This window comes from Bombina bombina, chromosome 6 (assembly GCF_027579735.1).
Source record: "Bombina bombina isolate aBomBom1 chromosome 6, aBomBom1.pri, whole genome shotgun sequence".
Taxonomy (NCBI): domain Eukaryota; kingdom Metazoa; phylum Chordata; class Amphibia; order Anura; family Bombinatoridae; genus Bombina; species Bombina bombina.
Window position 1 is genome coordinate 793,124,014 of NC_069504.1, and position 17,848 is coordinate 793,141,861.

A 17,848-nucleotide genomic window follows, 5' to 3' on the forward strand; every position below is an offset into this window, starting at 1 on the left:
TTAGACACGCAAGCTCGCTTGTGTAGAAAATCAGTTGGTAGCTCACCAGTTTATGTGTCTAGATAAGTAATTAGCAGCTAGCTCAGCTAAGTTGCCTGATCAGTTAGTAGTGTATGCTCACTTATTCCCATTGGTTAGTAGGTCACAAGTTTGTGTAAAAAGCTTTTAGCTAGCCTGAAAGCCCACCGTTTGCAAACTCATTTGTTTGATCATCATTCATTTCTAAGTGCACATTTAAAACACAGTTTTGTGTGTGTGTGTGTGTGTGTAATATATATATATATATATATATATATATATATATATATATATATATATATATATATATATATATATATATATATATATATATATATAAAATTATTTTATTTTTAGGTTTTTAAAATTACATATCACCCAAGAAGGTTAAGTTGCTTGAACTATTTATTTTCTCTAAAATATTATTATTATTTTTTTACACGGATATTTCGAAAATAATTATCTTATACTTTTCTTCAGGTGTGAGGACAGAACAAGACCTATTTGTTCGGCTTATTGACTCGGTGACCAAACAGGTGAGTCCTGTATTAATTTATTTTTATTTAAATTACTTTAGTTATCATTAAAAGATTCGAATTTAAGCTGACTGGGGGTGAGGATCAGCTTCAATTCGAATCGTTTATTTCGAATTTAAAGTATTTAAATCGTACCTATGGGTAAAAATAAATATAGCTGTAATGGACACTGAAGATTTGTATAGCTTGTTTAGGTGACTAGAACTATGAAGTTTACTTTTAGAATTTCCTTCAAATAGCCCAAATGATCTAAAATTTAGTAATATTTATTTTCTTTCCTTTTTTTGTAGCCTATAGCATATGAAGGACAGAATAAAAACCCAGAGATGTGTAGGGTACTTCTTACACACGAGATCATGTGCAGGTAAGTGTTAGTAACTGAAAAGTCAGGCACCTGTGTTGCATTTTTATCTATTTGTTGGTATCTCCTAAAGTTTTACATTAGTTGTAACAATACAATCTAAGGAATTTCATGGTAGTATATTATGTATCAAAAGCTAAATCTGTTACCTTTTTTTCTTTTTGTTTCATTAAAATGTTGCAAATTGCCTAAATCAGCAGCATTTTTTTAACAGTAGGTGTTCAAAGTTTTTTAATTTTTTTATTATTAATATTGGACGGTTACTTTATATTATGGAATATTTTAATATTTTTCACATAGAAAGCTCTTTATTGATACCTCATGTATTTGTCAAAGTTGTATTCTTGATGTAGAAAATGGAATAAAAGGAATAAATAAAAAAAAGTTAGCAATCATATATTTAGGGCTATAACCACAGGACAGTTAAGGACACTAACTTTATAATAGGTTGCCATTTTGTTCAGTCCTTACTGATTTCAGTCCAGGAACAAAAGGCTAATTAGCTGCTGCACCCAATTAGTGACTTGTGCTTCATCACTTAACATGGATCAGAAAATTGGAACAGTTTTCATCAGAAGTTCTAAAAGTTGAAAACCACCTCTGAGCATCCTCAGTTAAATGGGATACCATGTGATGCAAAGATTTTCAGTAACCCTTTACAGACTGAGGATGATTTAAAGGGACATTATACTTGAAAATTGTTATTATTTAAAAAGATAGATAATCCCTTTATTACATATTTCCTAGTTTTGCATAACCAACACAGTTATATTAATAAGCTTTTTACCTCTAAGATAAACAGTATTGAATCTCCTGCAGACTGCCCCTTGTCTCAGTGCTTTTTATAAACTTGCATTTTAGTCAATCAGTGCTGGTTCTTGCATAACAATTATCACTATCCACAGGAGTGGGCACAATGTTTTCTAGATAGAATGTATGACTAAGCACTCTCTGACAATTGTGCAATATTTAAAAAGCATTGAGATAAGGGGCGGCCTGCTGACATATGGACATAGGTATACTTAGAGGTTATAAAGTATATTAATATAACAATGTTGGTTTTGCAGAGCTAGGGAATGGGTAGTAAAGGCATTATCTATCTTTTTTTAAACAATAAAAACTTAAGTAGACTTTCCCTTTATATATATATATATATATATATATATATATATATATATATATATATATATATATATATATATATATATATATATATATATTCATAACTTTATCTGAAATACCTGGAAAGGTAGACATCTATTACAGTCAAATAGCTTTTCTCAAGGGTTAATGTTGTACAATTTGCTGTTTTTTAATTGGAGGGCATTCTAGTATATCTGAAATTCAGATATTTTAATGAATTTGCATTCACTTTTTAGACAGTTATCACTCTAAATCCTTGCTCACCTTATTTTAATACATCAAAAATGATATGTGCACTCTATTTCAGATTCTAGTGCTAAAATATCATTAAACTGGAATGTCCCATTAAAATATTTGTATGATCTTTACTATAAGGAAAAACAACAGTAGTATGACAGATATTGGCTTTTCATGTTATCAGTCTACCAGTCTCACACATATTCAGTACACATTCTAGCAAACTCAATTATTTTAGAGATAGAGTATGTAATTTTCAGAGAATTTTTAATGTACTGCTATTTTGTAATGTATATCTTTCTCTTGTTATCCCTTAAAGGGACACTGTACCCAAAAATTTTCTTTTGTAATTCAGAAAGAGCATGCAATTTTAAGCAACTTTCTAATTTACTCCTATTATCAATTTTTCTTCGTTCTCTTGCTATCATTATTTGAAAAAGAAGGCATCTAAGCTTTTTTTGGTTTCAGACTCTGGACAGCACTTTTTTATTGGTGGATGAATTTATCCACCAATCAGCAAGGACAACCCAGGTTGTTCACCAAAAATGGGCCGGCATCTAAACTTACATTCTTGCATTTCAAATAAAGATACCAAGAGAAAGAAGAAAATTTGATAATAGGAGTAAATTAGAAAGTTGCTTAAAATTTCATGCTCAATCTGAATCACAAAAGAATTTTTTTGGGTACAGTGTCCCTTTAATGAAAATCATACCTAGATAGGCACGGGAGCAACAATGTTCTACTGGAAGCTAGTTTGTGATTGGTAGAAATGTACATATAACTCTAGTCATTGGCTCGACAAATAAAAAAGAGCATTTATTTGCAGAAAGTCTTTTTAGACCTCAAATAATGCAAATAAAACAAGTTCATATTCATTTATAAACAACACAATGCTAATGTTTTAACTTAGCTATAATTTTCAATCACAGCTTTCATATGTCCTGGCATTCTCGCCACCAGTCTTTTACATTACTCTTTGGTGACTTTAGGCCACTCCTAACGCATAAAATTCAAGCAGCTCAGCTTTTTTGATGGCATGTGACCATCCATCTGCTTCTTGATTACATTCCAGAGGTTTTTCATGGGTTTCAGGTCTGGAGATTTTGGGTCTTTATCTGGTGGTCCTCCATCCACATCTTGATTGACCTGGTTGTGTGGCATTGTACAGTGTCCTGCTGGGAATACCAATCCTACGAATTAGGGAACATTGTCAGTGCAGAAGGAAGCAGGTTTTCTTCCAGGATCACCTTGTATGTGACTTCACAAAGATAAATCTACCTGATTCCAGCCTTGCTGAAGCAACACCCAGCTCATCCCTGATCCTCCACCAAATTTCACAGTGGGTGCAAGACACTGAGGCTTTTAGGCCTCTCCAGGTCTCCGTCTAACCATTAGATGACCAGGTGTTGGACAAAGCTGAAAATTGGACTCGTAAGAGAAGAGTTATCTTTGTGAAGGAAGCATGAATCAAGCCATGTACAAGGTTATTCTAGAAGAAACTTGCACCCTTCTGCACTGACAATGTTCCCCAACTCTGAGGATTGTTTTCCAGCAGGACAATGCTCAATGCCACACAGCCAAATCAATCAAGGTGTGGATGGAGGACCCCCAGATCAAGACTTTGTCATGGCCAGCCCAATCTGAACCCCATTAAAAACCTCTGGAATGTGATCAAGAGGAAGATGGATGGTCACAAGTCATCAAACAAGGCATAGCTGCTTGAATGTTTCATCCAGGAGTGGCATTAAGTCATCCAACAGCAATGTGAAAGACTGTTGGAAAGGATGCCAAGGTGCATGAAAGCTGTGATTGAAAATCAGGGTTTTTGCACCAAATATTGATCCATGAACTCTTGCTAAGTTAAAAAATGATTATTGTATTGTTTAAAAATTATCATTAAGGTGAAAGTAAATCCTAGCATTTTACAAATGCTAGGATTTACTATTGAAACAAATAAAGGGGACTTTCATTCATGAAGTACAAGATACTTCATGTAGAAAGCTCCTTTATTTGATTCAATCGATTGCCGTTTTTACCTTGTACAGCAGCCCACGGCAAAAAAACTTTTTGGCTAAGAGGTGACATTTTCACCTCTTAGCCAGTAGCCGTGCGGTAAATCCGGCTCCCATAGGCACCAAGCCAATTTTACAAACGCTAGGATTTACTTTCACTTTAACTTTTTATCTTTGCATTATTCGAGGTCTGATGAAAACACTGCATCTTTTTTATTTTTATTTTGATCAGTTGTATTTTCTGCAAAAAAGCTCTAAATGACAAGGTGTTATATATATATATATATATATATATATATATATATATATATATATATATATATATATATATATATATATATATATATATATATATGTGTGTGTGTGTGTACTTAAATATTGATATTAGGTATTAAGATGGATTTACTATTATTACTGTATGTTTAATTCACCAATATAAGCTATAAAGATGCACAGTTTCATGGTACAGATGTATAGACAAAAGATATTGAGGGCCATAATTGTTTATAATCTAATCTGTAGTTAAATTCTGTTTTCCTGTGTAAAGTGATGGAGGAGCTGCCCTGTGTAATTTGGTTTTACCAATTACACTGAAACACAATACCAATTGTTATTATCTAAGCAGCAGCAAACCTGAATGTTCTTGTAGGTGAAAGGACAAACTAATGTGAAGCATTTTGATGTGGGCTCCATGGACCCTACAGCTGTTTAGTAAGAGAGGCATTGACAGTCTGTAAACCTCACAGCTGGTATCTCTGCACAAGGCTGGCTCTGCACTGGGCTACTGGTCACCCTGCCCCTGGTCAGACAGATGGTGGGAATTTACACACTTTTGTTATGCAATCAGCAGGAGCAGAATGCAACACAAAGGCTGCCAGTGATTCATCCTCCTACATTTGTAGGGAGGTTTGCAGAGCACAATATGAGGAGCGTAGTATGATCTGTCAATGCAGAGTAATGTGTGTGAAGAGCTGCTTATAGCGAGGTTTGCAGAGCACAGTGTGCAGAGAGTGGTATGATCTGTCTATGCACAGTAATGTATACGCAGAGCTGCTTATAGCGAGGTTTGCAGAGCACAGTGTGCAGAGAGTGGTATGATCTGTCTATGCACAGTAATGTATACGCAGAGCTGCTTATAGCGAGGTTTGCAGAGCACAGTGTGCAGAGAGTGATATGATCTGTCTATGCAGAGTAATGTGTGTGCAGAGCTGCTTATAGCGGGGTTTGCAGAGCACAGTGTGCAGAGAGTGGTATGATCTGTCTATGCAGAGTAATGTGTGTGCAGAGCTGCTTATAGCGGGGTTTGCAGAGCACAGTGTGCAGAGTGTAGTATGATCTGTCTATGCAGAGTAATGTGTGTGCAGAGCTGCTTATAGCGGGGTTTGCAGAGCACAGTGTGCAGAGTGTAGTATGATCTGTCTATGCAGAGTAATGTGTGTGCAGAGCTGCTTATAGCGGGGTTTGCAGAGCACAGTGTGCAGAGAGTGGTATGATCTGTCTATGCAGAGTAATGTGTGTGCAGATTTGCTTATAGGGAGGTTTGCAGAGCACAGTGTGCAGAGTGTAGTATGATCTGTCTATGCAGAGTAGTGTGTGTGCAGAGCTGCTTAAAGCGAGGTTTGCAGAGCACAGTCAAGTCAAGTCAAGAATACTTTATTAGCATGACATTATTACATGTGTTGCCAAAGTAATATGTTACAATAAAACAGATCAATAACAACTTATAAAGTAGGAGTATAGTGGGTAAATATGGTAACAGTTCATTTAATCTGATTGGGGGTTCTGGTCATGTGACAGTCTGCTACATACTTTGCTACTATCCTTGTAGCTTTGTTTTTTTCTCCTAAGAGTACACATAGCCTTTCTTGTTCATACATCTGTGGGAAGTCTGCTATTTCTTTCATTATTTTTGGGAAGTATTTATCCCTTAAGAGTTTGTATCTTGTACAGTACAAGATTAAGTGCGCTTCAGTCTCTATGTCCCCACTGTCACACCGTGCACATTGTCTGGCTGCCCTGGGTCTCCATTTTGTCTGATATCTGCCAGTCTCTATTTCCAGCTGGTGGTCAGAGATTCTGTATTTAGTGAGTATCTGTCTGTGCTTTGGGTTGGTGACACTTGTGAGATACTCAGCTAGTTTTTACTCTCTTTGTAGAGACCTGTAACACTCCAGCTTGTTCTGTTGCCCTATCTGTTCCTCCCAGTGCCCAGTGTACCTCTCCTTCAGAGCTGTTTTGTGCAGAGACTGGTTTGATCTGTCTATACAGAGTAATGTGTGTGCAGAGCTGATTATAGGGAGGTGTGCAGAGTGCAATATGAGGAGAGTAGTATGATCTGTCTAGGCAGAGTAATGTGTGTGAAGAGCTGCTTATAGGGAGGTTTGCAGAGCACAGTGTGCGGAGAGTGGTATGATCTGTCTATACAGAGTAATGTGTGTGCAGAGCTGATTATAGGGAGGTGTGCAGAGCGCAATATGAGGAGAGTAGTATGATCTGTCTAGGCAGAGTAATGTGTGTGAAGAGCTGCTTATAGGGAGGTTTGCAGAGCACAGTGTGCAGATAGTGGTATGATCTGTCTATGCAGAGTAATGTGTGTGAAGAGCTGCTTATAGGGAGGTTTGCAGAGCACAGTGTGCGGAGAGTGGTATGATCTGTCTATGCAGAGTAATGTATTTGCAGAGCTGCTTATAGGAAGGTTTACAGAGAACAATATGAGGAGAGTAGTATGATCTGTCTATGCAGAGTAATGTGTGTGAAGAGCTGCTTATAGGGAGGTTTGCAGAGCACAGTGTGCGGAGAGTGGTATGATCTGTCTATGTAGAGTAATATGTTTGCAGAGCTGCTTATAGGAAGGTTTGCAGAGCACAATATGAGGAAAGTAGTATGATCTGTCTATGCAGAGTAATGTGTGTGCAGAGCTGCTTATAGGGAGGTTTGCAGAGCACAGTGTGCAGAGAGTGGTATGATCTGTCTATGTAGAGTAATATGTTTGCAGAGCTGCTTATAGGAAGGTTTGCAGAGCACAATATGAGGAGAGTAGTATGATCTGTCTATACAGAGAAATGTGTGTGCAGAGCTGCCTAACTTTACTGTTAAATGTGCATAGTAGCAGATACAGTTTTGAATACAGAGAGACACTTCACTGTGCATAATACAGAGACACACTAGCAGAATAAGGAAAGGGAAACTGCTCTGTGTGTAATGCAGATATACACTGCTCTGTATATAATAATGATGCTTCTATAGACATTTTCACACTACAGTTCTCACAGTTTTTTCTCGCTAGTTAAAAAGTGGCAAGTTTTCACTAAAACACTCAAAACACAAATTATTCTGAAAGGAAAACCTATGTATACAAAAATTACAGCACATTTAACATACAGTGCACTGAAAACAGTGCAATTTGATTTGTATTAGGCTTAATATTCAAGTTTTAAAATGCTCCGGTTTCCCCCTCTGTACTTCGCTCCCGATTGCAAACTTTTACCTAGCAGAGGGCTTTCATTATTTGTATGGGACACATCTCGCCACTCGCAGGGCTGCCTTAGGGAGTGTTGGTGCGGAAAAGCATGTCTAGATGAATATTATAGAATCGGACCCTTAGACAGAGCAGAGAATATTTTTTGAGTACCATGTCCCTTTAAGTAAGTATTATACTTGGATATAAAAAGCAAAATTCTGGGAAGAGGCATTAGCTCCCTCTCCAGCCAAACAGACAACAATGTCTGCGTATAATACAAACGCACAGGGCTTAATGTATCATGGAGATGCTATTTCTTGTATATTACTACCTATACATAAAATGCAGCAATGCACTTGCTGATACACATTGTTCTGTCTATTATACATACAGTTTGATTTATCATACAGATACATGATGCTCTGTGTATTATCTATATATGCACATACACACACATACACATACACACACAACCATACACACACACACGCACACACATAGACACACACACACACACACATACACACACACACACACATACATACACATACACACACACACATACATACACACACACACACATACACATACACACACACACATACACATACACACATACACACACAACCATACACACACACACGCACACACATAGACACACACACACACACACATACACACACACACATACATACACATACAGACACACATACATACACGCACACACATAGACACACACACACACACACACACACACACACACACACACACACACATACATACACATACACACACACACATACACACACACACACATACACATACACACACACACACACACATACACATACGCATACACACACATACACACACACACATACATATACATACACACACACACACATACACACATAGACATACACACATACATACACACATACATACACACATACACACACAACCATAGACACACATACACACACATACACACACACACACATATATACACACACATACACACATACATACACACACATACATACATATACCTACACACACATACACACATTCACACACATACACATACACACACATACACACATTTATACACATATAAATAAAAAATGTTTTAATGAAAAACGTTGACCTGTGTATGTGACACACACATACACACATAGACATACACACACATACACACACACACACACACACACATACATGAACACACACATACACACACATACATACACACACATACACACATACACACACACATACACAGATTCATACACACATTCATACACACACACACACTCACATACACACATACACATACACATGCATACACACATACATATACACAAACACATACACACACATACACACACACACATACACACACCCTAGGCTACTGTATAATATAAACACTAACACAGTTACTCAATTATCCATGTATTCACCAACACACGCGCACATACACACACACACATACATATATACACGCAACCATACACACACACACACACACAGAAACACATACACACACACACACATACACACACACACCCTAGGCTAGTGTATAATAGAAACACTTACACAGTTATCAATTATCCATGTATTCACACACAAACACACACACATACACATATACACACAACCATACACACACGCATACTGTACATACATACATACATACACACACACACGCACCCCCTAGGCTAGTGTATAATAGAAACACTTACACAGTTACTCAATTATCCATGTATTCTAAAGATATATAAAGCAAATTTATACTCTACTGTGTGAGTTTTAAACATACACAATACTGTACTGTGTGAGATACCAACTTTTCTATCTATAACACAGAAACATAAAATGCTAAAAAATCACACATACATTACACTGCAAATAATTTAAAATCACACATTGTTATGTGAATACTACACATACTGCTTTGTGTATAAACATTGGACCTAAATTATGGGCATTGTGTCCCACTGCATGGTTGTATGACAGTGTGGTGAAGCATTTCACTGCAATTCTTTAGTACTTGTCATATATTACACAAAATACCCTGTTACAATTAAAGATACAATATATTCACCTGGCTGGCAAGTGCTCTATGTATAACATATTTACATACATTACTTGAAGTAAAGTACAATTTTATGCATGTAATCCACATTTACACACTCACTGATTGTCCTCCTTATGATAGTCATAAAAGCAGAACTATCTATTACCCAGATAAAACATAGATTGGTATATAATACTTTAAACACAGCCCTGTGTATAAGACGTACCTACTACCTGCAATCTGTGATTTTTCTTGCTGCAGAGAAAGGGTTACACAGTATATAGGCCATATTTCCCCTGATATCTGTAAAGCTGATGTTACATTTCCTCTTTTTATTTTCTTTTGAAATCTCATTAGAATTTCTAGTTCAGAGAGGTCAAAGCAGTGCTATATCCTAGACCGTATTTCTAGGCAGCATATGGGGGGAAGCTTAGCACATGTTCAGTTGCATAGCTGGACAATGACAAAGAAAGCTGTGAAAAGGACAGAAAGTTTTTGGATAGGAGCTTTTTTTGAAACCGATCTCCTTTTAGGCAAATTAGGCAACTGCCAAGGGGCACCATTTCTCAGAAGCGGCATCTTTCAGCCATGTTATAAATCTTTGCAATAGTCTTTTAATAATCTCATATTTACTGTTCTGTTTCTACTTCTTACTGGCTTATAAATTACTGTAAAAGTAGCCACCAACCAGCAAGAGCTACCCAGGGCACTGAACCAAAATTGGGCCGACTCCAAAGCTTACATTCCTGCTTTTTTTCAAATAAAGATACCAAGAAAACAAAGAAAAATTGATAATAGGAGTAAATTAGAAAGTTGCTTAAAATTGCATGCTCTATCTAAATATTGGAATGAAAGAAAAAATCCAGCGAGCCACTTTGGAAAAAATGTGGTAAGTTTAATAGATAAAAAAAAAGCAGAACACATACAAAAACACACTCAAAAAACTGTGGGGTTAAAAGAAAAAAGAATAAAAAGATTTGCCATTAGTCCACAGTTTAGCCAGTCGGTCTTACGCGTTTCGGCTGGTAGATAGCCTTATTCATAGACCATGTCTATCTAAATATTGTCTGGTTGACAGTATAAACAACCAGCACTTTATTCTGAATGACTGTAAGACATTTGAAACTGTGCACGGTTGTTTATACTGTCACATAAATAAACTTATAGTAACCCTCAAAAGCTGAAACACAAATAGAGCACAACTCTAAAGTTTTAATGAATTATGTTTTCATTTTTAATTAAAGGGACACTGAACCCAATTTGTTTCTTTTGTAATTTAGAAAGAGCATGCAATTTTAAGCAACTTTCTAATTTATTCCTATTATCAATTTTTCTTCGTTCTCTTGCTATCATTCTTTGAAAAAGAAGGCATCTAAGCTTTTTTTTGGTTTCAGTACTCTGGACAGCACTTTTTTATTGGTGAATGAATTTATCCACCAATCAGCAAGGACAACCCAGGTTGTTCACCAAAAATGGGCCGGCATCTAAACTTACATTCTTGCATTTCAAATAAAGATACCAAGAGAATGAAGAAAATTTGATAATAGGAGTAAATTAGAAAGTTGCTTAAAATTTCATGCTCAATCTGAATCACGAAATAATTTTTTTGGGTACAGTGTCCCTTTGAATAATTTACTAATGTATATGTAATAATAATTTTGTATTTTTAATACAGTATTATTATATTTTAGTTTAATACCGGTCTAATGTGTCTACAGCATTTGTATGAGGGATTGTCTTGGGATTTAATAATTATATTTAATTTCTGTAGTTGAGCAAGTCCAGCCTTAGAAATCAAATAAAAACTTTTATTTTCTCATAAGGTCCAGATAAAAAAAAAAACAGACTAATTATATTTAATTACCCCTCCCTTTTCATATTGCCCGTCTAACAACTGACAGATGTCTTTGTTAAATGTTGTAGATACATACACGATGCATAAAGGACCATTACTTTCAGTACAATTACATAATCAACAAGAGCACAATAAAAAGACAATGCAATAACACTTACTCTGAATTTTAAATGAGAGGTAATTTTTTTTTCTGAAAAATTTCAAAATGTATTTCAATTTACCGGCTCCCTGTATCATGTGACAGCTGTCAGCCAATCACATACTAATATATAAGTAAACACTGTGAACTGTTGCACATGCTCAGTAGTAGTTGGTGCCCCAAAAAGTGTGAATATAAAAATACTGTACAAAATTTGATAAGGGAAGTATATTAGTTTAAAGGGACAGTGTACAGTAAAGTTGATTTGCACTTTATGAATTTCCGGTGACCGCCAGCTGCAAAGTATAAAATGTATTTGAAATTTCTCTAGTTTAATTAATCTATATGAAATAGCTGTTTAAAAGCCCTATTGCAACCAATTAGCTTTTAGAGAATATACAACTCTAGATAAGTCAATATCAAGTCAGGATATTGCTGGTTCTTTGGGAATAGACCCATGAACCTACTTTTTCATACTGTGTAAATGTACATCCCTACAGTGCTTACTATTCTGTCATAATGCAGTGCCTCTGTATACTCATGCTGTGCATATTACTTACTGCTTTTTTGTTTTCCTTCAGTCGCTGCTGTGAAAAGAAGAGCTGTGGTAATCGGAATGAGACTCCCTCTGACCCAGTTATTATTGACAGGTAGGAGCAATACCAGATGCCTCTACAGAAATATTGCACAGTGTAGTGCAGGCCTCATAAGTGCAAACAGTAACTGACTGAAATGAAGTTACAAGGAACCAAATAATACTCAAAAATGAAATACACAGATCTACATTCAGCAATCCAATAATCTTAAACTTCTGTGAGCAGATTAAGGGGTGTGTTTTGTTTTATTCCTGTGCCTAGGGCAACAAAATTTTATGGGATAGCTCTAAGGCATGATACTGTCCCATACATTGCTTTCAAAATGTTTTATTTATTAATTTTTATTACAAATCAATTATTCCTGTCCTGCTGTTTAATGGTGGTGACAGATGACTCTTTAAGTGCAAAGAAAAAACAATTGCTTTGATGTCCCTGTATACAACATATATCATGCATCATAAATTATATATACACTAATTTAATTCTACAGTATTCATAATGGCTTTGCTTGAATAAATACTGACCAATCTGTCTATAAGGCTATTAGGACTGCGTTTACGTAAAAAAAAAAAAATGATTTTCACTCTTTAAAAAAAGGTGCTGTCACAAAGGATAATATGACACGTTATATGTATATAGCATACACTGTCATGAGTGAGGCTTTATTTAGAAGAATGAACTATAGGAAGTGTGGACCCAATTTACACATCGTTACCCAGAATTCCTTGCATTATCTTTATGTTTGTTGTGGATTTCTGTTGAAAAAGTCATTTTATGTGGATGTGCTACACAATGATTATTATATATTATAATTGCTGCTGCAAACTTTATTAAATAATCATATTTAATACATTGTAAGTATTAGTATGTTTCCTAAACTGCACCTTTCATCTAACTAACAATCATTATTTGCAATTATATACCCACACTATGCTACAATTAACATATTAGTATATTTGAAAGAACAGGAAAAAATGTCTATCGAACTATCTATCTATCTATCTATCTATCTATCTATCTATCTATCATATATCTATCTATTTATCTATCTGTCTATCTAGATATCTATCTTGTGGGTATGGTTGTAGTTCTGCTAATTCTTAATGGAACATAAGTCATATATTCCCCAGAAATAAATCACTCTATTGCAAAAGAACTACATACAACCAAAATCTTTTTAAAAGCATTTACCACTGTCATTTTGTTAGCAAAGATTCCCTTGAAGTATGAGAATACCCATTTTGCAAAGAAAATGTATGAGCTCCTGCATGTATATTAAGTAATCACAGTGCATGATGTGGAACATTGGGATTCAGAATTCAACAAAATGCACTGGGGTAGTAGAAAGCTACAAATTTGAGATTCAAATGACAGGAAAAGCAGACAAAATAGTGCATTGCATTTTTTTCATAATGCCTAATTAAAATTTTTACGAGGAATATATTTTTTGAGATTAATGTTCCTTTAAGAATGAGAGGATTTTTTAGTTTTTTGTTCGTATTGCTGTGAATGGAAGGTTGTTGGCTGCACAGATGTTGTGCTCTGTAATACTATGTAATTCTGATTTGCTGTTAAATGACAAACTCCCCCAGTAATAAATGAGCCTCACCACCCTGTTTGTCTACTGATGTATGGTCTGCGCTTCCCTTAGAGACCCCTATCAGTCTCATACTTCCTGTACATTCCTTTGACCATCTGCTTTTCTCATCTATGCAGCCCACAGCTTCCAAAAACACACAAGTACACTGCTACCTGACATAAGCACACAGTCATAATATATTTTGTATGTTCAAGGAAATACAAACAGGCAAATATACAATTTATAACAAAGTGTGACTGCAATAAACACAGAGAAACATAAACATTTAAGGTTGTGACGCGGCGCAAGGCGAAGCAGCTGCTTCGCTCCGTGTCGCATCGATTCTGAAGTTCAAATATTTAATCTCTGAGCGCTCAGCTACGCAACCTGATGCAGCAGAGTGCTCAGAGATGATAAGGCAAGACACATTGAGTGCGCACAGCCGCATCTACACGCTGCACGCCGCTCCGCTTGTAGTGTGTCACAGCCTTTACTCAGATATTCACAATTATGCACACATACAACAGACACCGACATCCACACACAATCACACAGACAGTCTGAACACACACGTTCAAACACACAGGGCCAAATTATAAGTGAAGCACTAAATATTGCTTGCATGCAAGCGATATTAGCGCTCCAGTTTGTAATACCAGCGCACAATAATGTGCGCTGGTATTCTGGTATTACAAGTTAATCGCAATGCGAATGCGAGCTTGTGTTCGTATTGCTAGGAAGCATTGCGCTCACGAGAGCGTGCTTCCATAGGCTTCTACGCACAGTTCCCATAGACCCCAAAGTAAAGGCACTTTTCAGTGCTGTTTTTTTTTTCTAACACCCCAGACCCACCAACTTTAAAGCCCCAAAACTGCAGAGTGCAGTTCTTTTTATTAAAAAAAAAATGCTAGATTTTGATTTTTAATAAAAAAATACAATGCCCTCTATTTAGGGCACTTTTAAAAATTAACCAGAGATCTAATCTCTGGTTAATTTTCAGAGCGCTAATTGCTACTGCGAAGTTTGGGGGAGCGCAATAATTTAGCGTTCCACTTGCAATCTAGCCCACAGAGTTTAAAACAGGCGTTACCACAGACATCTATAAGCATAAATATTGCAGAAACAGAGATATTTAAACTAACCCAGGCTGCAAAACAAACAGAAAATATTCTACACATACAAAAAGCAGCCATTTACAATTGATATATCTTTGAACAATAAACAAACACAACGTAGTTAGGGGCATAAAACTAATTTTTATGTATGCATGTCAACTGTCCTGCTTTTCCTGGGACATTACATTTTTAAGCTTTCTGATCCATTATATAATTGTCCTGGGAGTCTGTTGAAAATTGAAAAATCTTCCTTATGTATATATGTTTTGCATATTTATTTGCATTTGAGTCTCAATTTCACATTAGAACTGCAGAATAATAAAATCTGTGAATCTCCTCCAGTTAGTTTGAAAATTATATCAAATAGTATAATGTAGTACGATATACAGGGCTTGGAATTTCCACTACTCTCAGGAATTGAAGCAGACGAGTAACATTTTTTGACTTTTCCTTATCTTTAACATTGCAGGAACTAGTAACTTTTTTTCTATATTAATAATATTCCACCCTATTATGTATATAAAATATATAGATATAGAGATAGATAGATAGATAGATAGATAGATAGAGAGAGAGAGAGAGAGAGAGAGAGAGAGAACCTCTCTACCAGGAACAAACAACAGCTCAGTAGCTTGTTCTATGGTGAGTTACCACCTAAGAGCAGCCTCTTTTAGCCCAATTGTGCTTTTCACAGAGGAGATCTTTCCTGAAGTATATTAGTCTGATCCTGCCTAGTAAGGTCAGTCCAGCCCCAAAATACCAGACAATCCTCTTCTGAACAAGGAACATAAGCGTTTCGGCCTTCATTGGGCTTCGTCACTGAGGTGCAGCCACATTCCTCTATGCACATTGGGCAAGGAGTCCACGTCTGGTTTCCCCCATCACGCTTAGGGAGACTTCCCCAGGGTAATAATAGAAATGCATATAGAAAAAAAAATAGGTTTCATGTCCCTTTAAGTAGCATCTCTGAATTTAGGTGGGACACTTTTGGAGCTGTATACGTAAAATCGTGAGTCACAATGTAAGCATAAGAGATTTTTGCTTTCAGATATCCTTGTCAGGTTGGAAAGTAGGGAATGTATTTAAAACATTAATTTAAAGTATTATTATGGGGAATAAAAAAATGCTCTGCAGCTGATACATTTTTTTTAATTCAAAGTAAGACACTTTTTACATGGGCTGAGCTCTTTCTCCTACCCTCAATGTCACTACCTCTTGATTGCATAGCTTTTCTATGGAAAATACTGCAGTATTGACAAGATCAGTATAGGCAGCAGTTTCCACAGGCAAAATCAGCTATTCCAAATGACTGTCCCCTTTATCAAGCTAAAGGACACCCTTGGTTAGTTGTCCAGGTTACTGCCTATGCAAAATTAAAAAAAGGCAAATTGGTCACTAAACTGTTTTGTTTCATGTCCCTGCTGCCATAGATTTGAACCTGCCCTGGTTTACACGTTATCCTATCTAGAATAACTCTTCAACAAAGGATAACAAAGGAACAAAGCACATGTTATAATAGAAGCAAATGGCAAAGTTATTTAAAATCGTGTGCTCTTTTTAAATCAGGAATGCTTAATTTTGACTTTACTATTCATTTAAAGTCATCTTCATAGCAGCAGTGCACTTCCCAACTTAAACTGAACACTTGGTGACATTTCTTCTGAAGCAGAAAAGTGTTTGTGTGCTAATTATGGTGGGTGTACCTTATTAGTAATGGTATTACCCCTCTGTAGTAAAGGGACATTCAAATACTTTTATATAAGTGTAGTATATATCAGATATTGTACTAAATTCTTTGCATATAATTCAGATACAAAATAACAAATCTTTAAACACTGTCATTTTGTTATCAAGCTTAGTATTGGTCCACAGTCCAGGGGCACACTCCGGTTATCTCCTGGCCAATTAGAAATAGGTATCAGTAAGCACCTACACTGATCATGATCAAGCAATAACTGTTTAGAATATTGTAGAGTCACATGCGGAAAAATATTATTCTGGTCAAGCAGTCAGGGGAAACTAGTCCTAGTAAATGTTAAATATCTGGGCCTCCATTACATATGCAGCGTTGCCCGCAAAAGCCGGCGACGCCAGTTTTTACGCGATTTTGGTATTACATATACGGCGTAGCATACAAGTTACGCGCGTATATTTCACCCTTCGGACGTATTTTTTTTAACCATAGACTAACATAGAACAGACGCGCAATTTGGTATCCAATATACAGCGTAAGGACTTACGCGCGCAAAATTCAGAAAATCTACTCCATTCTTATCTCGCCACAAATTGCAGGCGCAGGAACCCTTGCACTGACTAAAAAAGCAACGTAACTCCCTGGAAGCCTTAACAAACACATACATTTAAGCAGCATCTCAAGGTTAAAGGGACAGTATACTATGATATTGAAGTTTGAAGCCACAACATAATCAAATGGATTGAGCTTGTAGGTACTTTATCACATTGTGGACATATACTTGCTTATTTACTTCAAATTTCTTCTCAGAACAATCAACAATACTTGGAGGAGAGAACAATGGGAAATCATAATTGTATTACCTTCATCTCTTTATATATGGGTTTATATATGAATTTTGAATAGCATAATTACGTGTCGCATTTTTATATGAAATTGCGGTTCATTTTTACGAGTGTTAGCCTAATTTGCATAAAACTACTCTTTATTGATACTTTCCGTGGATAAAATACTGGCGTAAGTTACT

At 36.1% G+C, this 17,848-nt stretch overlaps 1 protein-coding gene across 2 annotated transcripts in view; it reads left to right on the plus strand.

Moving 5' to 3' along the window:
• EBF2 (EBF transcription factor 2) overlaps nt 1–17,848 on the plus strand; it is a 160,187-nt gene that overhangs the window by 20,848 nt on the left and 121,491 nt on the right. For both annotated transcript variants that reach the window (XM_053718110.1, XM_053718111.1), the window contains exons 4-6: nt 499–554; nt 845–918; nt 12,420–12,488. In XM_053718110.1, coding sequence (XP_053574085.1) covers nt 499–554; nt 845–918; nt 12,420–12,488 — 199 coding nt within the window. The remainder of the gene's footprint in view (nt 1–498; nt 555–844; nt 919–12,419; nt 12,489–17,848) is intronic.